Source organism: Frieseomelitta varia, unplaced genomic scaffold (assembly GCF_011392965.1).
Source record: "Frieseomelitta varia isolate USP_RPSP 00005682 unplaced genomic scaffold, Fvar_1.2 scaffold_818, whole genome shotgun sequence".
Classification (NCBI taxonomy): domain Eukaryota; kingdom Metazoa; phylum Arthropoda; class Insecta; order Hymenoptera; family Apidae; genus Frieseomelitta; species Frieseomelitta varia.
The window spans coordinates 125,545-149,952 of record NW_025110610.1 but is presented as its reverse complement, the minus strand read 5'-3'; the positions used below and the strand labels follow the sequence as shown (position 1 = coordinate 149,952).

At 27.3% G+C, this 24,408-nt stretch overlaps 1 protein-coding gene across 1 annotated transcript in view; it reads right to left on the bottom strand.

Moving 5' to 3' along the window:
* Window positions 1-918: 918 nt before the first annotated feature.
* Window positions 919-24,408, bottom strand: part of LOC122536284 — a gene marked incomplete at both ends in the record, with an annotated part of 143,282 nt that continues 119,792 nt past the window's right edge. Inside the window, one exon of the mRNA XM_043668525.1 lies at window positions 919-1,041. Within this exon, the coding sequence (XP_043524460.1) occupies window positions 919-1,041 (123 nt within the window). The remainder of the gene's footprint in view (window positions 1,042-24,408) is intronic.

Here is a 24,408-nt window from a genome sequence, read left to right as displayed (position 1 = left end):
ATACTACTAATAGTCTTTAAATTTATATAAATATTACTAATAGTTTTTAAATTTAATTCGATTTAATTAACACAACACAAAAGACTAAGAGTTTATCACTAAAACTACTACTAATAGTCTTTAAATTTATATAAATACTACTAATAGTCTATAAATTTAATTCGATTTAATTAACACAACACAAAAGACCAAGAGTTTATCACTAAAACTACTACTAATAGTCTTTAAATTTATATAAATACTACTAATATTTTTTAAATTTAATTCGATTTAATTAACACAACACAAAAGACTAAGAGTTTATCACTAAAAATACTACTAACAGTCTTTAAATTTATATAAATACTACTAATACTCTTTAAATTTACATAAATACTACTAATAGTCTTTAAATTTATATAAATACTACTAATAGTCTATAAATTTAATTCGATTTAATTAACACAACACAAAAGAATAAGAGCTTATCACTAAAACTACTACTAACAGTCTTTAAATTTATATAAATACTACTAATAGTCTATAAATTTAATTCGATTTAATTAACACAACACAAAAGAATAAGAGTTTATCACTAAAACCACTACTAATTTTCACAACCGATCTGTGCAATGATCATCATACAGTAATCGTACGTTTCGAACGTGTTTACCAGAGTGAATTGCAAAATTTTTTCATTTAGCTGTTCGATAAAATTTCAGCCGTATGTACGCGGAGAATTGAAATCGTCAAATCCATTAAAAAACGTACCAGTCGAGGTTTAAGTAGCATTCAACGAGAATTCGGCGACCCGGTGCCGCCGTCGCTGTTCGATTACGAATCAATTTGCCCGCAGCGTATTTCATTTGAAATATGAAAGGACCTGAGCCCTACACTGGGGAGAGTCCCTAAAATGAATCGCTGGTAATTAGAACTTACTGGCACAGAGGGTGGAGGTAGCCTCATCGGAGCCGTCGCCGCAGTGATTCACGCCGTCACAAAGGAGGTCCGTCTCGATGCAGAATTCGTTCAGCGTGCACCGGAAGTCTTTGCAGGTGTGCTCTGAAAATCAAGAAAATATCCATCGTTAAGGGCCACGTCGCCGAAAGAATGAAAATTGAAAGGTTTCGGACAGAAATAAATGACGAATAGGTATCAGAATTATGAGACGAATGGTTTATGATATGATTTGTTATATATGATCTGTCTGGTATGATACGTTATTTTATTGATGCATGAAATATGAAGGATCATGATATGGTATGAACATTATGATCATGGAAGGAAATATTAGAATTGTAATTTAAATGTAATGATTTAAATATTCGGACAACGAGGCGAGATATTATTGTTTAACATATATATTTGTAATGAAATGTGAAATATTAGTTGATAGTTTCATAATATATTAAAATTAATACTAATAAAATTTTAATATAAATATATATGTTAAACAATAATGTCTCACCTTGTATATATATAAATTAAGCGAAATGGACTTTTATACGATTTTTTTTTAATAAAATTATGATATTTAAAATACTGACAATTTTTCATCGTTATTGATTCAGTTATGCTTCATACTGTATAAGAAGGAAGGTTCGATTTCTACTATTCAGTTATATTTTATATTTAATTACAAATATATTATAACTTAAATTATTATTATTTTATTATTATATATAACTTACAACGTCATATTTAATATCTTAAAATATGTCAATTAACCCATTTTCATCATAAAGTAGAATATTTACAAATGTCTATTCTATATCATCAAACGCAAAATAATCGACAGATAGCGATTAACCAAAAATTTTATATTTATTAATATTTGATGTATATATTATAGTTAAATTGAGGATGTTTATGCAAATTCGTAGTTTTAAAAACATAATTAAAAAAAGTGGGTGCTCAGTAAAAAATTGTTTTACGTTTCAGTTATTATAAAAAGCATTACACTTGGATATTTTATGTATTTCATATATGTATATGCATTCTGTACAATTTTGTATTACATTCAAAAATATAATATAAAATATAATATATAATACATATATATATATATATATATATATATTATATAAAATATAAAATATTTGTACTTTAATATTAATATTAACAAAGAATAATAAATATTTCAATATTATTATAATAATAGGTATTAACAAATATTAATATTAACAAAAAATAATATAATATTAATTTATAATAAATATAATTATTATTATAATATTAATTTATATTTATTATTAAATATTAATTATTATTAAATATTATTAATATTATTTATATTTATTATTATAATATTAATATTAACAAAGAATAATAAATATTTCAATATTATTATAATAATAAATATTTCAATATTATTATAATAATAAATATTTCAATATATCAATATTACAATTTAAAAATTATACAAATTAATTAGACAATCACATCAATAATCAGTTCATATAAACTTCGACGATACAGATCTATCAAATTTAAATGGGTTAATAAAACAGATCAATTCAAAAATATGATTACTAACATTTGTTACAGCTCCAAGTGAATCAATTGATAAATGTGACAAATTTCGAAATTTAGCCAGGTTGTACACGCGGCGATGAATTTGCTCATCTGACCAGAGCATGAAGTTAACAACCATGAAGTTAAGTCGCCGCGGTGCATGAAATATAATCATTGAACAATCTAGTTGAAACGGTGACAACGAGGCATGATAATTACAAGCGATTCGCAGTTCAGAGTCGTCGCTTCCGTCATTATCTGTGAAAGGTACGCGGCGCGATTACACGTGGATCGTAATCGTCCTAACCAAGGCTGGCCGCAAATTCGAACTAATTAGCCGAATTGCAACGAATCATTAGTCGAGCGGCACACGCGATCGAACGGATAAAAGAACGAGTTCGAGTGTGAAAACGACGTTTAGCGCAGGACAGACTAATTATGCGAGCATGCATTTTGATACTCCACGTCTGTCTCTTGCCTCCGGCTACGATTCATTTCGTACATAACATTTCTGTCGGCCTGATTAGGGAAAATGAATTAATCGCCGGGACGTGACCCGTTATAATTAGTCCGACGCGTTAATATAAACCGAGGATATTAGGGACCGGCGTTGATATTAACGCGCAATTTGAATAATTGCCCTGATACCCCGATCGCCGATCACTGGATTGTTTTCATAAGCAACTCGACGATAGAAGGATCTTGTTGTGGAAATTTGGATTTATTTCGTTACCTGAATGTTTAAAGTAGACTTGTAAATGAAAGTAGAATATTGATTTGTGAATTTCAGAAATATCTTTATTTTATGTTTTAACCTCAATTTTCCACTTTAATTTGTCATTTAATCAGCACAATGAGAAACTAATGATTTAATTTAATTCTGTAGATAATAAATAGAGGAAACACAGAATTTATAATAACGTACTGATATCAAAAACATAACCATGCGTTTTGGAACATAACACATCGATATAATGCAAATGCAAAATACGAATACTTGATAAAATAACAGAGAAATGTAAAACAATTTAATTAAAACATTTATTTCTAAAAAAAATTGAATTATTTATTGATTTGTGAATTTCAGAAATACCTTCATTTTATCTTTTAACCTCAAATTTCCACTTTAATACAAGATCAGCAAAATGAGAAACTAATTTAATTTAATTTGCAAATTCTTCTGTAGGCAATAAATAGAGGAAACACAGAATTTATAATAATGATATCAAAAACATAACAACGCGTTCTGTAACATGACACATTGATACAATACAAATGCAAAATACGAATACTTGATAAAATAATAGAGAAATGTAAAACATTTATTTCTAAAAAAAAATTGAATTATTTATTGATTTGTGAATTTTAGAAATACCTTTACTTTATCTTTTAACCTCAAATTTCCACTTTAATACAAGATCAGCAAAATGAGAAACTAATTTAATTTAATTTGCAAATTTTTCTGTAGGCAATAAATAGAGAAAACACAGAATTTATAATAACGTAATGATATCAAAAACATAACAACGCGTTCTGTAACATGACACATTGATACAATACAAATGCAAAATACGAATACTTAACAAAATAATAGAGAAATGTAAAACAATTTAATTAAAACATTTATTTCTAAAAAAAAATTGAATTATTTATTGATTTGCGAATTTCAGAAATATCTTTATTTTATCTTTTAACCTCAAATTTCCACTTTAATACAAGCAAAATGAGAAACTAATTTAATTTAATTTGCAAATTTTTCTGTAGGCAATAAATAGAGGAAACACAGAATTTATAATAACGTAATGATATCAAAAACATAACAACGCGTTCTGTAACATGACACATTAATACAATACAAATGCAAAATACGAATACTTGATAAAATAATAGAGAAATGTAAAACATTTATTTCTAAAAAAAAATTGAATTATTTATTGATTTGTGAATTTTAGAAATACCTTTACTTTATCTTTTAACCTCAAATTTCCACTTTAATACAAGATCAGCAAAATGAGAAACTAATTTAATTTAATTTGCAAATTTTTCTGTAGGCAATAAATAGAGAAAACACAGAATTTATAATAACGTAATGATATCAAAAACATAGCAACGCGTTCTGTTATTAATATAACGCATCGATATAATACAAATGCAATGCAGAGGGAAATGTAAAAAAATTTTAATTAAATCGTTTGTTCCTAAAAAAAATTGAATTGAATGGAACTGAAAGTCGATTGGAACTGCTTTCGAACGTGTCTTAAGAAGCTGAAGAAAAATAGCCTGACAGCAATGAGAACAAATAGGACAAAAGCATCGATTGCAATCACGATCGGACGAAAGCGACAGGAATATAAGTTTTAGTCACCGTCGGGCGAGTCGGAGAGCGAGTCGCAGAATGAAACGAGGAATACACGATGACCAATTATTCTCGAATGGGAAACGCGTCGATGACGGGAGTTATAAGTTGGACCGATCATAACAAAGTAGTCGTCGAGGGAATGGAAGACAGAAGAGGGGGGTGGGGGGAGGAGGAGGAAAGTAAGAAGAGGGTAACGATCCCTCTGGAACGGTCCCCGTTCGCAATTATAACTCCTACGAGGGCTGGGCAGATGGGTGGGTGATGATTCTAGTCCGGAATCGAAGGTAATAAAGGAGAAACGACGGAGGGTTAAAGGATTGGCGCGAGAGAAACGACAGGAAGAAAAAGCAGGGTCCGACAACGCGACGTCCAGGGAAGCGTAATTTTCTATAATTTAATAGTTGAAATTCTTTTTCGTACTCTCTCTCTCTCTCTCTTTCTCTCTCTTTCTTCCGTTCCGGTTAGACTCGAACCTATTTCAGAGAATAGGACGAAGAAACGGAGGAGAGACAAAGAGGAATAAGACGGCGGAGCGCGACGTGTTTCATCGTGATTAAAAAGGGACGAATGGCCCCGTCTGCAAATCTTCCGCGACATACCCTTTGACGGAACGAACTCATCTGTCGCGAACCGGAGCAAATGATCACCAGCGAGCGAGTGATCTTCAAAACTTGGGAACACTGGCGGTGACAAATGATCCCTGACAATGGTGTGCTTCTAGATTTGAGTCGTTAATTCAAGGTCATCGTTAAAATATCATCATCGCATGATATTTCCTGAGGTATTGAAATAACGAAATTATCGTTAAACTTTTAAATTATATTAATACGTGGATGTGAAAACGATTTGACAATTTTATTAATGTCAATTATAAAATTTGCTGAAATGACGATAGAGTTCTTCTAATATTCACACACAGTCCCTTTGCTAATCAATACCTGATGATAAAATAGTATATATAGTTCATAGTATTTATGTATATAATATATTTTGTTCTATTTATAATCATTATACTTAATAAAATATATTTATCTATGTATTAAATATAATAAATATATATAAATATAATTACAAATAAATTATATTATAAAAATATATATATATATAAATAATAAATACATAATATATAATAAATGAATAATAAATATAATTATAAATAAATATATATAAATAATAAATATATAATATATAATAAATGAATAATAAATATAATTATAAATAAATATATATAAATAATAAATATATAATATATAATAAATGAATAATAAATATAATTATAAATAAATATATATAAATAATAAATATATAATATATAATTAATAAATAAAATAAATAAAAAATAATATAAAGTATGTATTAAATATAATAGTACAATGAAAATTGGACAAATGGACAATAAAACTTCAAAATATTCAAAGTGCTGAAAGTAACAATAAAATAAAATCCTTCTTTTTCCATAACGTATAAAGTAAAAAATGTTAGCCAATAATTGACGTTGAAGATCATCATCCACATTTTCACGTAAATTTTCGTTTGTTTTAGTTTTTCCGTTTGCTGTTATTTATTTATTTTTTAATTATAAATATTATTATAAAGAAATTAAAAAGTTGTATATTATGAACAATAGTGTTCAGAATACAATTTCTGACATTTCGGTTTCACAGTCATTCATTCATTAATCACATTAATTAGTATACAGTCTGTGAAGTTATTTGTAAAAGAAATATAACTTGAATCTGTTCTTTGTAATTATGTTTTAAAAAAACTGAATAATAATATTCTCATTATAATAATAAATTTACTTTATTTGTTTACACAAATATATATATATATATATATATATATATATATATATATATATAAATAAATCAATCCTTCACGATCTGAATCTTAGTTCGATTTATTATTTAGAAGTTGTTAATAATTTTTATATTTTGATAACCAATAATGATTATATTTTTCACTCCATTATCTTCTATTAAACTACGTTTTAACGCAAAAAAAGTACTTTACACCCTAAAAATGAGAAGAAAAGAAGACTTAATATATGAATTCTCTTTTCTAATTTTTTCTTCTTTTTCTACAAATTGAGAACTCGCAACTAAATATTCAAATACTTAATGGATCCGTCACAATGCCACTTAAATTTTAAAAAACACTTTAACGAAATAACTTTATATTTTAAATTTCTGTTGCATTTATTCAGATTACGTTGGTTTCCACCCAAGGATAATTAAATAATTTCGTCACGAACATGAAACGAATGCTCGCGTGTTGGCAATCATACGTACATTCGGCGTTTCTAAACCACCCTCTGTTTAACTTGGCGCGTCAATTATTCGTCGCTCGTTCGATCAATCGACCTAACCAATTCTATCGAAGTTTTTACAACGCTTCGCTCGATAATGGCTTTCTGCGACGTGTGGAAAAACACTTCGGGAAATGTGCGAATGTTTGCGTTAGATCGTTCGATTATTAATTATCGACGCTACTCGCGCCAAAGCTTTTCAGCTAGATCAAATCGTATGAATTGTAAATAAACAAAAAATGATGTCCAATGCGAACTGAAAATGGTTCTTCCATATTTTTATTTACAACTAATTTTCCTTGCATCTTTATAAAGTAACGTTTGACCTAATTTTTGGAAAAATATTAGGAAAACACACCGTGTGAAAATTGGTCAGATATATGATATTCGTTAAATGTTAGAATAAAGTGAATTTAAAATAATATCTATTAGAAAATGTCGACTTTCATGTAAATTTATATTTTTAGAAATAGAATTTTTAGTTAAAAATTATTTAAGTATTAATACTACATTTAAAAACGTGCTATATTTTGGTTATTAATTATAATAATTACAAGTCTGAATAAAAAGTCTTAATATGTATTATATTATTATAAAATAATAATTATTATATATTATATTATTATAATAATAAGTTTATAATATAATAATCTAATATATATAATATATATTATAATATATTATATTATATATAATATAATTTAATAGTATATTATATTATAATAATATAATATATAATAATTATTATAAAATAATATATATTTAATATAATAATATAAGTCTGAATATTTAGCAAAATTGTATAATTGTAACATTAATTTACGCATTTAAAAGAATTTTTTTTATAACTGTATTAATTTTTTACAAGTACGTGATTATGATAAATTTCTTTCACACATCATTCCAGATTGGTTTTAAACGATAGTCGTGTCTCATTACAGTGTTAAATTATTCATATTTCAATAATAACATTCCGACATACGAAATTGTTAACTTCATTATTTTTATTTTTAAATTTCAATTCTAAATTTAAAAAATAAATATTTGTATTCTCAGAAAATTATCTTATCTAAAGAATATTTAACATACGATAATCAAATGTGGAAATTATATTGAATTATAACTAATTATATCATAGTATTTATAATATCATTATAATATTAAATGACTAGAATAATTATATAATGATACATGACTACATATAATTAAAATTATAAACAATTGCAAGTAATATGCAAAGAATGCATATAGTATTTTATTAAAAGGAAAAAATGATTTCAAATGAACATGTACGAGAAACATAAGAAACTATATCAGATCAATCAGAAATTAAAATATGAAATATAGTTTCGTATCTATGAGTATTATACGCTGCAATCGATTATAAAAGTTTATGTATTTTAATTTACAAATTTTAAATATATCAAGAAAGACAAGAATCTTCAATATTTTATAGGCAATAATTTATTTATTATTTAAAGTTATTCTGAAAAATTAATATTTCCTGTATCTTTTTATTGAAAAGTGGATCAAAATAAGAAATCACGAAATTTACTATTTATCTACAATTATCATGGACACAGAAAAGCGTAGAAAGTGTGTCATTATTATTACAACGATAATCAGAATATATTTTATTTGTTTTCAATTTACTTATAATATAAGAAATATTGCTAATATTGCCAACGGTCTAATTTTAACTAACAAATTAATTAGAATTCCATTAAATGTCAAAAAACTCTTATTGCCTCTCATTTATTAAATATCAGAAATTTTAATTAGAATACAAAATTCCATGTCTGACTGTCCATTCTATTATGTGTATTATTAATCATATCAATTACTTATAATTAATCAGTATTGTACGTAAAAGCGTCTGTCGATTTAAACGAGAATTGACAAAAAAATCAGACATATTTTCTATCGAATGGAACTCTGAAACTTCGAACACGAATGGAGTTTTCAGCAGGGCTATATTTCACTGCGATTGCGATTCGACCAACGAAGATTCGCTTGGGGCTCGTTGACTTTCTATGGGGTATTATGGACTCCGGCAACTACCCCGCTTAAAAGTCTAGCAGGGTCTGAGTTTCGAACCTCATAAATCGTGTAAATAAATTAGATAGATCCCAGACTCCGATTTTACGTTAGATGATCGTAAATTAGATCCATTCTTTGGACATTATCCAGCTTGTTCTATTGGTCTGTAATTACTCGGCTCATAAACTTCAGAAAGAGACATAAATATTTCATGAAAATTCAACTCGCATTTTTAGACATTTCATTTCTTAACATATAAAAACGATAGAATTGTACGATCGTAAATACAATGAAATATTATTATTTATTAATATGATGAATAATTAATAAGATAATTAAGATAAGATAATTTATTATATATAATATAATATAATATATATTATAAATGTAATTTATCTTATTAAGACAACAAATAATAAAAGTCTTTCTCCATATTTTTATACTAATTCTCTCTTGATAAATTAAAATGTCCAGTTTGTTTTGTCGTTATCGATTCAGTTATGTATATTATCTTCTGTATGTTCAGACATTGCGGTTCTTAAAACATTTCAATCTTGATCTTCTTTAAACAAGCAGAAATGCCCGAAGAGAACATTTCACATAGAATTACTGCATGTGTTTTGGTTGCAGACATATTTCAATGTCATATTTATGTTTGTTTATTATTATTAAATATTATTGTTCGTCACATACCATGAAATTTAATAATATAATTTAATATCATGATATTACTAATATTTAACAAATTGGTTTAGAATATGTAATCTGAATGCTTTAGAATATATATTCAAATTATATTACATTAAAAGAAAAGTAAAAACATTTCAACTATGGATAACGTTGAAACAAAATTTTCATAAAACGCGGATAAAGCGATTTCAATAACTTAGTCATCCTGCATGTAAGTGTACATATTTATGATCGACATATGTTTAAACATATATTTAAAATTTAATTAATCCGTTGATATGTTTCAGTTAATTTTTTTCGCGGACACGAAACTTCGAAAGATATATTCGTAGTTAAATAATTAATTATTTAAAAAATGCAAGAGTTTTACATCTTTAGGAAGAGTTTTAAACAAATGAAATTTAAATCTTCAAGTACAGTGAAATGGAACAGAATTCTAGGAATTCTGAGTAAGTCAATGCAATATTCGTAGTTGAATAATTAATTATTTTAAAAAACACGAGAGTTTTACACCTTTAGGAAGAGTTTTAAACAAATGAAATTTAAATCTTCAAATATAGTGCAATGGAACAGAATTCTAGGAATTCTGAGTAAGTCAATGCAATATTCGTAGTTGAATAATTAATTATTTTAAAAAACAAGAATTTTACACCTTTAGGAAGAGTTTTAAACAAATGAAATTTAAATTAAATCTTCAAGTACTTCCGAGTAAGTCAATGTGTTCAAGGTCACCGAAAATAAGAAAGAACGTCTGACTGTTTGATGGTCTGAACGACCTTGAACGACCTTGGAACATCAATTTATTTAAATCGATAAGTTCGTTATACATTCATCTAATGTATAAAATACATAGTTCCATTCAAAAAATAAAATGTCCAAAACATGCCCACTTAGACAAGACTTTCCTCATCGAAAGAAAATAAGTTTCAGTTGAAACAGATTTATTTTTACAATAATTTTTATTGTAATATTATAATAAAATTTTTTTTTATAATCATTTCTATTATTTTTAATTTTTTTTATAATTTCTATTATTTTTTTACATTAATTTTTTTTATAATAACAGTTTTGGTTCAAATGGAACGTAAAATGTAAACAGGGAAAATTGCTTAATATTTCCGGAGTTAAACTGTCCCCGCTGTACTTTAATTTTGTCCATTCAATTTCGCGTAGGTATCGTCGCGAAGAGGCAGCCATCTCAAGGACAAAGCAGGATGATGTACGACGCGCTTTCGCGCTGATCCAGGCACAAAAGGAAAGTCGAAATATAAAGTGCATCCGGGTTAAAGCTGAGAAGACGGTATCAGAATAGAGAGAAAACACGGTGATTTATCTTCAATGTCAATATCGCGGTTCCTACGACGGAAGAAAAGCGTTATCATTCCCATGGAAGTTATCGTGCGCGATAACTGTAACTCGAACAGACACCGCGCGCTTTTACAAATACGACCGAATATAGTTTCTCGCTATTTCTTTATTATACTATATACTGTCGATATTTTTCACTACTAAAATATCATTACAAATTACTACTATTTTATACTATAAAATATGAAATTCTTCAAAATTCCTACGAAATGAAATAGCATGCACCTGTAATAAACAAATTGTTCATGTTCGGGCGATTTTCCATAACTCCATTAATTCATTAGAATTAAGCGTGCAAAAGACGTTAGGGTTTCTTGTCCACATAAAATAATTTACTGTTCTATTTTTAGACAAAGACAACGGTTCATCCGTTTTCTATGCTGAAAGAGAGTCCTAATGTCTATTACGTCGTAATGTCCGTAACAAATCGATGCAAAAAAAAAAAAATATTAAACTATGTATGTTGAAAGATTATTAGTTGAGAAGATATTTTAACCCTTTTTACTTGAAAATCGGCACCATTAGTTCTCAAAAATATGAATTTGCATGAAAATCCGAGTATGCTATTATGACAAATTGGACACATTGGGCCACAAATGGGACTATAGACCTGGATTAAAAATCGATTATTATCGGCACATTATGTGGTTACAATAATTACGGCGAATAAATCGTAATTATCAAACTGCAGATTTTTGTGCAAGTTCATATCTTTAGAAATGAAGTTCAGAAAAGAGAAACTAGATAGAAAATTGTTTTCTCTATTAATTATTATAACAGAGCATTTCACATTTGAATATTTTGTATTCTTTCGCACATTACACGCATTCTTGCACCTTCAAATTTCTTACAAATGCATTAAAAAACAGCTCTATAGTCATTATTCATAACATCTCTCCTTCCATAATCACTCTTTACCTAACTGATTGTGAGATGCACGCGTACAAAACGCACAATTGCCACGAAATTATTGTACAATTCCTCACAGCTTAGTTTTCCTTTATCTCTCGTCTATCATACAGAGTGTCCCTTTACAATTTCAAAAATTTATTACAAAGGCAATTGATGAGATATCTCCATCAAATCTGTTCTATGTATTCAATGATTATCAAGGTTTTTATCACGTTGCATTTCAGATACCCTGTTGATGAATAAAATACTGTTAAATGAACCTCTCACAAAATGACTACTCCTCAAGAGAAAGCATAGTGTGTATCACGGTTTATTGAAGCCGAATCGGATCCGTAGACTCAGCGAAACTTCAGAATTAAGTATGGAAGAGATCCACCGTCACGTCCATCAATTCGTGCATGGCACAAAAAATTTATGGAGACAGGGACAGTGTTAGATAAAGAGGAGAGGACAACCAAGAACATCTGAGGAAAACATCGATCGTGTAAGAAATCACACGTGTTATGCACACAGGTGTTAAATAAGGCAGAGAAAATTAAATACATACGTCTCATTTTGTAGTAATTTCCACTCATCTGTCTTTTCATTTGCCTTTCTAATAAATTTTTGAAATTGTAAAGGGACNTTTATGGACGCCCTGTATAATATTCTCTTAACTACCTAGTATTTTTTTAAATTATTTTGTGTAAAAACATTTCTTGTGCAACTAATAGTGCCCATATACAGGTGTATTAAATGAGGCAAAAAGAAACTTAAATACGTACGTCTCATTTTGTAATAATTTCCACTTATGTGTCTTTTCATTTCCCTTTGTAATAAATTTCTGAAATTGTAAAGAGTCTTTATGGACACCCTGTGCGGCGCGATTTGCTCCGTGCCTTTGCAGAATACGGCGTCGATTACTGTTAATTTCATTGAGTGTGTCGAGCAAATTGCCATCGAAGAGGTGTATTAAATGAGGCAGAGAAAACTTAGATACATACGTCTCGTTTTGCAATAATTTCCACTTATCTGTCTTTTCATTTGCCTTCGTAAATAAATTTCTGAAATTGTAAAGAGTCTTTATGGACACCCTGTGCAACTAAGTTGGCGGCGCGATTTGCTCCGTGCTTTTGCAGAACACGGCGTCGATCGTACGTATGTACATTTGCTCGACTGCGACTACTGTTAATTTCATTCAGTGTGTCGAGCAAACTGCCATCGCATTCGCCCCCCCCCCCCCCCCCCCCCCCCCCCCCCGTTGTCCAGCGTTAAATTATTAGGCAATCGGGAAAGTTAAACAGCGCAGTTTCGGCCAACCCCTCCTGTCCCGTTGTTTTCATCGATTAGCATCCGACGCCGCGATACTAAATGCCTGCTAACGGGCCGCTCTTACAAACGCGAACATTCCAATTGCTTCGCATCGTTCCGACGCCATTACGCCGACGGCAAATGGCTGGAAACCGGTATAATCTAGCAGCGAATTGATCGCCGAGTAATATCCAATGTTTTATTCATTTCCTGTCTCTCTCCTCTGTTGCGTCCTGCTGGCCCGAGAATCTCTTGATCTTCCTATAAACGGCCGATCGAGGCGTCGATTTCTTCCACGGGGGATTAGTGGCCCGCGTCGAACGCGTTAATTAACGATCCCTCGCGTGTGCACGGCTCGATAGCGGAGGAATTTCGTATCGTTTCACCAACAAGTCAAAAAGGGACTATTCGAGTTTTCTCGAATGGCGTTCGGCACTTTTGTTTTCGCATTCTTTTTTTTCTTTTTGCGTTTCTTTCTTTCGTTGTAGAATAGCTGTGGGATTTCCTTTCAATTTCGTGTGATTTAGATTCTGAAGGTTTCACGGAAATTTATATTATATTGTGATTGACATTTATATATAAAATTGAAATATAAAATATAAATGAAAATAAAATTAAATATAAATAAAATTAAAATATAAAATATAAATAAAAATAAAATTAAATTTATATAAGATTAAAATATAAAATATAATAATTTAATATATAAATATAATTATGAAATATAATATAATTTAATATAAAATAGAATAATATAATATATAAATAAAATTAAAATATAAAATTATATTTAAACTAAAATAAAATTAAAATAAAATATAAATAAAATTAAAATATAAAATTATAAAGTTTAAATTAACTTATTGATTTTTGGTGAATTATTGCAGATATTTCTATGCAAACATGTCATAAACCGAGCCATGAATCTGATTCTGTGTAACGAAAGTGCAAGTGAATTTCATGTTGTTTGCAGGAAGCAAATATGTGTCGAAAACAAAGTATGAAATTGACGAATAATGTGAATGGTTGGATAATATTAGAGAGCGAGTTTTAGCTTCTATTTCTCCTTTCTTTATTTCTTTTCTTCCCAGTAAAAAATTGCGAACTTTCTTTTATTGAGATTTTAGATAACTTTGTGGAATTTTAGACGAATTTTAATATTTAATTTTTGACAGCCAAGAGAGCTAAATAGATAATATTTAATTTTAGATTAAATCTTTGTTGTGTATTACTATATACATAGGATTTCGCAAAAATTTTAACTCTCTATTGCCGAGGCAAAGTCTTGCCCACTCGGAGACTCTATACATATATTCTCTTTAACCATAAACTATAAAGTTTCATTCACGCAAGTTAAAGTCAAATTAAGAATGGGCCATTTTATTCTGTTACGTTTATCGGACAAATACATAATAAAGATAAATCAAAAGGAAGAATCGTCAGATATATTTTACATTTGCGAGTAAATTAAGTGGAAGAGTAGACTTTTCATTCTAACAAAAGTAAGAATGTAACAAACAGATTAATTCATAATTCTATTATACAATCTACATACAATCTATTATACATTGGTGAGATTTATTATGTTCACGTGGAGAAATTATTATAAAAATTATTGCAAGAAATTATTATAATTATTATTATAAAAATTAAGAATAAACTTGAATACTAAAAGAAACGTGAAGTGATAACAAATTCTTAGAAATGGGAAGAATATGTGTATGTATATGCTGAGAAATCTTAATGTAAGTAACAAAGAATTTGTAAAATATGCATGCAATTTGAAAATTTTATTACCCACGATAAACATTGAATAAAGAAATAAAAAGTCTCAATATGTAAGATAAAAGAGTCTTAAAGTGTCCAGAATTTATTTCGTAAGCAAAATTATTATTATTAAAGTAAATTTATTATTACAGAGTGTTGTAATTATTTCCATGATTGATAAATGTATTCCATAATTGTCGGAATAAAGAGAAAATGCTGATTAAAATTATTAAACCGAAGACGAAAGTGAATAAATAACACAAATGAATAAATATCACATATGTTGTAAGTATATTGTATACTGTATTATATATTATATGTTGTGTAAATTATATTATATATTTTTTATTCTATATTGTATACTGTATAGTATAATATATTATATATTATATATTATATATTGTATTGTATACTGTATCATATATTATATATTGTGTAAATAATATTGTACATTTCATATTGTATAAAAAAGTTTTTTTAAAAACTGCAATGCCTTATAAATGAACTGCAAATTTATATTTTAAAAAAAATGAAAATAAACAAATATTTTAAAAGACTGAAATGAACGTAATTTAAAAAATAAAACCCAGATAGACGTTTTATAAAATATTAAAAAGAGAGTTGTATGTATTTTAGATATTTCTAATTTTCTATAATTGCGTATAACATTCAAATTTCATATGAACGCAAAAATCAGTAGTCTAATTACAAATTATACTGACAAATTCTTTTTTCACATAAAGCAAAATGCATTAAACGCTATGTAAATACCAGTAATTTCTCATAATCTCTCTTCCTCAGAGAGATAACTCTTTGCGTGAATTTTTCTTCCTTTAACTGAATGAGAGAGGATAATAACGAATAAATATTGATACGATACAGAGGTAATAAAATTCAGAAGAACAGCATCGGATCCAATTTACACACATATACATGTGTACTGCATTTCGCATTTCACAAACGATCGTACAGCTCGTAAAACGATTCAAGCGTTCTACTATTAACAACCGTGTACTGACTTAGTACGGTCATTCCACATTTATTGATATATTGTCTGCAAATCCGATTGCTGGATTTAATTACAATCCCATTGGATATTATCTACCTGTATTTGCGGTTAAATCTCTTGGTCGAGCAACATCAAAATATACATTGTGCGGCGGAGGCTATCTCAAATATCGATATGACTCTTACTGGAAGCAATTCGACTTTTATTAGAAGCACACACCGAGAATAATAATTAATTTGTACACGTGGCGTGGATCCAATTTAATATGCGACTTGAAACCTCCTTTATAAATAAATGAAACGGAATAAACTTTCAAGCAGTATTGTTGTATCACAGACGATTATAGTAATTTAATATTGTATAATATAATACTGACGTAATGTTTGGTCTTATTAAGGCATTTCATATTCTGATACTGACAGAGGTTGGTAACAAAATTCAATTGAATTGAAAATCCTGAAATTAAATAATTTAATTTCAAATCACTATGATTCCCAGTGGATAGATAATATAAGTTAACGGTTGATTCATTTTGTAATTTAAATATTTCTATACAGTGTTACAGTGTATAGAATTATTAATATATTTTTATACAAAATATTTTCTAGAACAAAACAGATAAAATATATTCTATTGATGATTTTTTATTTAAAAATACGATCTGATCAAAATTTTCTTTTTTTTTTCAAATGGTTTAAATGTATGTAGGTATTTTTTATTCAAAACTCATTAACAAAATAGCAATTATTCACATAATTTATTCTAGAGAATAAACTAAAGAGTAAAGAATAACAATCCACATGAAGATAAATTTTAACTAATAAAAAAAATTAAAAATGAAAGATCATACTTGAATATTTCTAACTTCTAAAAATTAAATAATTTTATAAATTATTAATAATAATAAGATATCGTGTGAGAAATTTGTAAAGTCGCTTCGATATATTTTTAGGTGGAAACCTAGCTTGGAGCTTAGTTGAATTAATTAATCGTACATCGTACCTTTCCTAAATGGAGAAACGACCTTTGCACGCTGCTCCTCATGTCCAATTATATTTCCCGGATTGTGAAACAACGACGTGAAACATAGGAACGGTCTATCACGTAATGTTGAACATCATACAGGCAAGTGAAAATTTTGACTGTTGTTATGAATAATTTTCGAATATATCAGTTAGAATAAATATCGAATATATCAGTTGTAGAATGATAACACAGATCGAATTCGTTCTTAAAAATTGCTATTCTGTACATTTCCGTTTTCTTTCTCTTTTCTTTAATATAAAAAGTCATTTAACATAAATCACGGTGAAAAAAATTTGGAAAGTTTATTTCACTGAAGCAGTGCGGAATAATGTTAACATTTGGTAGGAAAATTAGAAAAGAAAAAGAATTTCAGTGAAAAAAATTTGGAAACTTTTCACGGAGTACAGGATAGTATTAAAATTTAATACAAAAATTAAATAAGAAGGAAAAATTTAGCGTAGAATAAAATACGGATATTTCTGCGGATTCATATTTTTCATGAATATGTTTTAAAAAATAGAGTACAGCGAGGGAATTATTTTATCTACAAATAATATTATAACAGTACGTTTTGGACATTTCATATATTTATATGCATTTTATCATTTTTTGCATCTTTAAACAGTACACGAGCGTGTAAAAATCTGCAATAAAAGATAATGATTCATTGACTATGTAGTCATTTATTTCGTTTTAAAAGGAAGGAATTTCTAAAACCATTTTAGAGAAATCTTAATGTCGTGTTTAATTTCTGTAAATTTTACAGTAATATTTGAAAGTTTGAAAAATCGAGAGTTTTAAATTACTGCTTTTGATAAAATATAAACTCCAATATTGACGACCAAACAATAATTTATCATAATTAAACTACGAATTTTTTTGCATTTATAGGAAATTTTAAAAGGCAAAATTGCGCACAATGAATCAAATATGAAAAAAATGTATAAAATATTCAAAATATGCCTTTTGATAATATTCGCTAATATTTTAATGTATTTGCTATGTAAAAGAATATTTAAATATTTGCTACGTAAAAGAATATTCTATAGAGATTTAATTTGTCAACTATAGAATACAAATATAAATTTACACAATTCGAAAATTCACAGTCTAATCATAAATTTATAAAGTTCCTTCACATTTCGTAAAATTATAAAACTTAGGATAAAGAAATAATATTAGGCGAACCATAGCCACAATATTAAAAAATAAAATTATTATAATATAAATCGATTAAAAAGAAATGCAAGTGAAAATCCAACTTTTAGTACTAAAGCAATGAAAAGAAATTCCAAGTACTCACTTTTAACATTTAATATTATATTAATAAATTTAATATTAATGTTTAACATTTTATATTATTTCTACTTTTTCGTCATCACGTCTTTCATCTATTATTTTATAATTTCATAAAACTTAAAGAAATTAAAGTATTTACAACATTATAATAAATTATTATTTAATCCTAAGTGAATTAACAAATTAAATATTATGAAATCTTTTACACTATCTTTATCTTATGATTGACAGTCACTACTTTTACCATAAATGAAACGATGTCGAATGTTTCTAACATGTGGATGATCAGATTCGTATTGCAGATTATAAAATATTGCCCTACAGAAAAGCCAAAAATTTGAGCGTGACGGTTTAAAATTATGTCCCCAGGAGACGTTATTCCTGGTTTGATTTCGTATTTACGACAGCTGCGCGCGTTAAAGCCAAAACAAATACGGTGCAGTTCTTTTTTATTTTTATTTATTTATTGTCGAAAAATATTATGTGTATATACATGTGACAAACGTATACTCTTGAAAGTTCGGAGCACACAGTGCGTATATCTTTTATTTCAAACAAACAATGTTTGTTGAATGGTACAAGTACATAAATCTTGTATTATTTTCTTGATATTTTCATCTATCGCTACAAAATTATATTATATTTGTTATACGTAATTAAAATGTTTTCTTTTTTTAATCTTAGAATATATATATTTACTTTCTTTGTTATATGTATTTACTTCGTTTGTTGCTTGTATCTTTTTTTAGACTTTTGTAAAATTTCGTTACTTTCCCATTTATTGTTTACCATATGCTATTTCTGTGAAACAATAATTACAAAAAACTGTATTGTTGTTGTTAATTAGTTATATTCTACTTTCTCACCATAATATAAAATAGACGTATTTTTATCTTAGAGTTGGAAAATAATTTTAAATAATTTAAATAATTAAATAGAATAAATAATTAAATAAAAGTCAATATTTTAGAAAAAAAACAGAAAGTGTATGTTATCTCGTATTAATATCTAGTCAAACAGTTTAAAAATTTAATTTAAGATACATTGTTATTTTTTTCGTTCATTCTCATTAATTAAAACTGTTTTTTATAGTTTACTTTTTTTTGTAGTTACTTTATTTTGTGTATTGTTTCCCACATTAATTTGCAATTATTTGTATTCCTTTTGTAAAAAGATTTTTTTTATTTCATAACCACAACATATTTTATTTCATAATTTGTTCGTTAATTTGATAATGGTAGAAATAAGTATTGTGGAAATTGATGTTTATGATATAGATATTTATAAAAAATAATTTACATTATCTTTCCCAGCAAAATAAATAATTTCAGCATTATCTAACATTTAAAAAAGATTGAAGTGCTAGAAGTCACATTTACATGTGATTTCAAAAATATTGAAACTTTTCGTTTAACAATTAAAGAAAAGAACTTGCGAAGCTTTATCTATATTTTTGCATAGCACCTCTTAATCCTGTTACCTTTACATTTCCATCACGTTTATCATCTTTATTATGTTTTTCTTCTTTTTGCAATACTTCATTTAAAAAAAAAACATGGAAGATACAAAGGATGCTAAAATTATAGCAAATATTAAAAGGAAATGTTTGATAACTATATGCATTTTAATAATATCCATTAAAACATCATTTAGACCCGAGGATAACAACAGAATTAAGAGTTAAATATCCATTTGATTAATTTTTAATAATTAAATTTTGAATTTTTAAATTTTAGAAAATTAAAATTAAAATTCTAAATTTTAAAAAATTGAAACTAAAATTCTAAATCTTAAAAAATTGAAACTAAATTTCTAAATTTTGAAAAATTGAAACTAAAATTCTAAATTTTGAAAAATTGAAATTAAAATTCTAAAATTTAAAAAATCGAAATTAAAATTCTAAATTTTAAAAAATCGAAATTAAAATTCTAAATTTTTAAAAATTGAAATTAAAATTTTAAATTTTAAAAAATTGAAACTAAAATTCTAAATTCTTAAATTTTAAAAAATCGAAATTAAAATTCTAAATTTTTAAAAATTGAAATTAAAATTTTAAATTTTAAAAAATTGAAACTAAAATTCTAAATTCTTAAATTTTAAAAAATCGAAATTAAAATTCTAAATTTTTAAAAATTGAAATTAAAATTTTAAATTTTAAAAAATTGAAACTAAAACTAAAATTTCAAATATTCTTCACTTCTTTGTGCTTAAAGAACTGCAGATTAATTTATTTCTATTTTAAATTATAAACATTCATATTGCATCTTTAATCTCTATCAATCTGATAGGAAGTCGTTTCGAATACGAAAAATTACTACTAATGAAACCGACTGTACGAAGAAACTCTACTATATAGTTTGTTATCATTACCACTTCAAATGCGCACAGTTAACATTGTTGCACCTATGATATTAATGAAAGTAGTTGAACGACATTCTGACGCGCTGTATAATTTCATACAATCTATTATTACCATATTCAATAACAGTGCATAGCGCTGAACGGAAATGGTCCCGATGGATCAATGGACCTCATAACGATGAAATATTGTCAGCATTAATGTAGGAACGTGATTTCGTTGATGTTGTAACACGCGAAATTTTACACAGAGATCGATGCTCTCGTTTCTGGCAACTGTTATACTGAAACGTCGTTAAAGGGTATATTCGACGCGTTTGTCCGAGGCGACGGATTGAAAGCGTCATCGACATCGTTGTAAAACACAGTCATGTTTAAAGGATGCTATGATTTCAGTTCACCGTCACCATTTAACGATCTATTTCCCAACCGATGCGCGATGTATCAACAAATGAAATTTCATCGACGAAACAACAACATCGTCGCTCTCATTTAATTCATTCTATTTTCACACGGATAATTATTCTTTTCATTGTGACTATTGTTTAACATCGTTAAAGGATGTTAAACAAGTTAATTATGTTCATTCGTTTTTGAACGTATCGTTAAGTCACAATGAAACGTGTAAAATATAAAATGTAAAATATCCGGCGCAAAATGATACGATATGAAATATTAATTAAGCAAAGTCTCATACATTATTTAAATGATATCGTGTTGATTGTAGGAATTTTCAGTTTTAATTTCAAACATTGAACATGCATATATATATGTAGAGACAGGTCGTTGAATTTGTTCTCTGGCTATCGTTTACGATAATAAACAAAATAAAACATAAAATTGAATGAAATCTAACGTATTGGACTTTGACGAGGTAAGGAGATCAATTTCGTCTTTTCTCAAATCGGTTTTATCGTTCCAAAATTATTGTTTATTTCTAAATGTTAGTCAGCATGAAGAAGAAAGAGAAATTCAACATTAAGCGCATCAAGGTCAGGAAAAGTTTTATGGGCAAAGTTTCCTGTTTCCCAAACTTGCCGCTCAATTTTCTACTGTTAAGATAACCTTCTCCAACGAAATGAATCTGTTTTCACTAGACACCGCTCCCCACAAAACTATGCAACTTTCGCATTTTTCTTTTTTTAATTAAATCCGATGAAGTTGGTGCACTTTGTGTAAGAAAAATTTCATTTCTCTTCGAAAAATATTGAAGTCACGAAAAAGAAAGATTCGCCCTAGTATTAATATCAACGTGCCTGTTGGAATAATATGACTTTATTTTAAGAATTCTTTTCGTAAAACAAAAGTATTTAGATTGCATTGTTCTATTTTTATTTTATTATTAGACTATTATTATTTATATTTTATATTTTAATTATTATAATTATTATTATTTTTAATTATTATTTTAATAAAATATATTTAATTATTATTTTTAATTATTATTTTAATAAAATATATTTAATTATTATCTTTAATTATTATTTTAATAAAATATATTTAATTATTACTTTTAATTATTATTTATATTTTAATCATTATATTATTATAAAAAAAAAATATTCAATATCATAATGAATCTTACATTTCAAACATTTTATATATCTTTACATGTTACCTGTATTTTATGCATGTATGTATAATTTTCAATTTTCCATAAATACGTATAGGTACCTATTTATTAGTGTAACACAATTAAGTATCTCATTTATTATAGAAAAGTATATTAAGCTCATTAAGTACATCGTATGTTTCTACAAAATTATAACATTTTTCATTAAAACCATTAAGAATCGGACAACGATTTATCCCAGCATTGTAAATTATTTCAATTTTTTTAAAATAATGACGAAAAAATGTCAAGCGAATCTTTCGAATTTATCTTCGTAACTTAAACATTATAATAGAATTTAATATTATCAATTAACCGAAATGCAACGTTAGTTCTCAATAAATTAATTAAAATAAAATTCAAAACTCTCCTTGTTTTAAACCCTTTTCGGTTAATACTCAATATATCGGAATAAAATATAATTGCCAAGCTAATGGATTAATTAAAACAGAAATTATTATTATTTCATTATTATAAAATTATATTAAAATTAAAATGGATTAATTAAAACAGAAATTATTATTATTTCATTATTATAAAATTATATTGAAATTAAAATGGGTTAATTAGAATAGAAATTATTTTTATTTCATTATTATAAAATTATATCAAAATTAAAATGGATTAATTAAAACAGAAATTATTTCTATTTTATTATTATAAAATTATATCAAAATTGAAATGGATTAATTAAAACAGAAATTATTTTCATTTTATTATTATAAAATTATATTAAAATTAAAATGGGTTAATTAGAACAGAAATTATTTCTATTTTATTATTATAAAATTATATCAAAATTGAAATGGATTAATTAAAACAGAAATTATTATTACTTCATTATTATAAAATTACATTAAAAATTAAAATGGGTTAATTAAAACAAAAATCAAAACTCTCCTCGTTCTAAACCCTTTCCCGTTAATACTCGATGCATCAAAATAAAATATAATTCTCAGGCTATATAATTCGCAACAAACGATCGTAATCGACTTGATACCGAAAACAAGAATCAGGCCAGGGGAAGAGCATGCAAAACCGGAGTTTCGTTCTCCAGCGCGCGCCACGTAATCTGCAAGCCCGGTGCCACGTCCCGCAACGTGTCCCAATTTCTCGCCTCACCGATTCGTACTCGCAAGTTTCCCAGACAACGAGCCGTCAGAATCCCTCGTCTGGCTCCGATTGTCCCCGACAAAAGAACAACGCGACGTAATGAAAGAACGCAGCCGCGTTTCCTCGACGAGATGCACGCCCCCGTCAGAACTGCTGTTTCTCCCTTGCTTTGGTTCAGGGCATATTCAAGTCGAATTAAATGCGGAATCGAGGGCCACCGCGGGACAAGCCGGGTCAAGATTTCTTCATCACTTCGGCGAGAAACTTCCTTTTCCACGTTTACGTGGAAAGCCATCGTTTGCTGCTGTTTGTACTTAGTTATCGCGAAAAAGATCCGTGAGGCTTGCGCGTCAATGGATGTAACGAACAGCGTGGTTCAACGTGGACCGCTGTAACAACGTACATACATACGTGTCGATGCTGACGACGTTAGTTAAGAACGATAATCGGCTCGATATGTATCTTGCGGGAAGGTTACGTTGCATTTTCGAGACTGCTGAGAGTTATGTTTATATGGAGATTAGAATTTGATAAAATGGCTTTGTGAAATAATGCTTGAAACTGTTGGACAGTATTCAACACGTATGAATTGTAGGTAATTATATATTTAAATTGTACGTGCATTTTATTGTACATGTGTATTAATTTGTATTGTAATTAAATTAATTTATTGTACGTGTATATTAATTTGTATTGTAATTAAATTAATTTATTGTACGTGTATATTAATTTGTATTGTAATTAAATTAATTTATTGTACACGT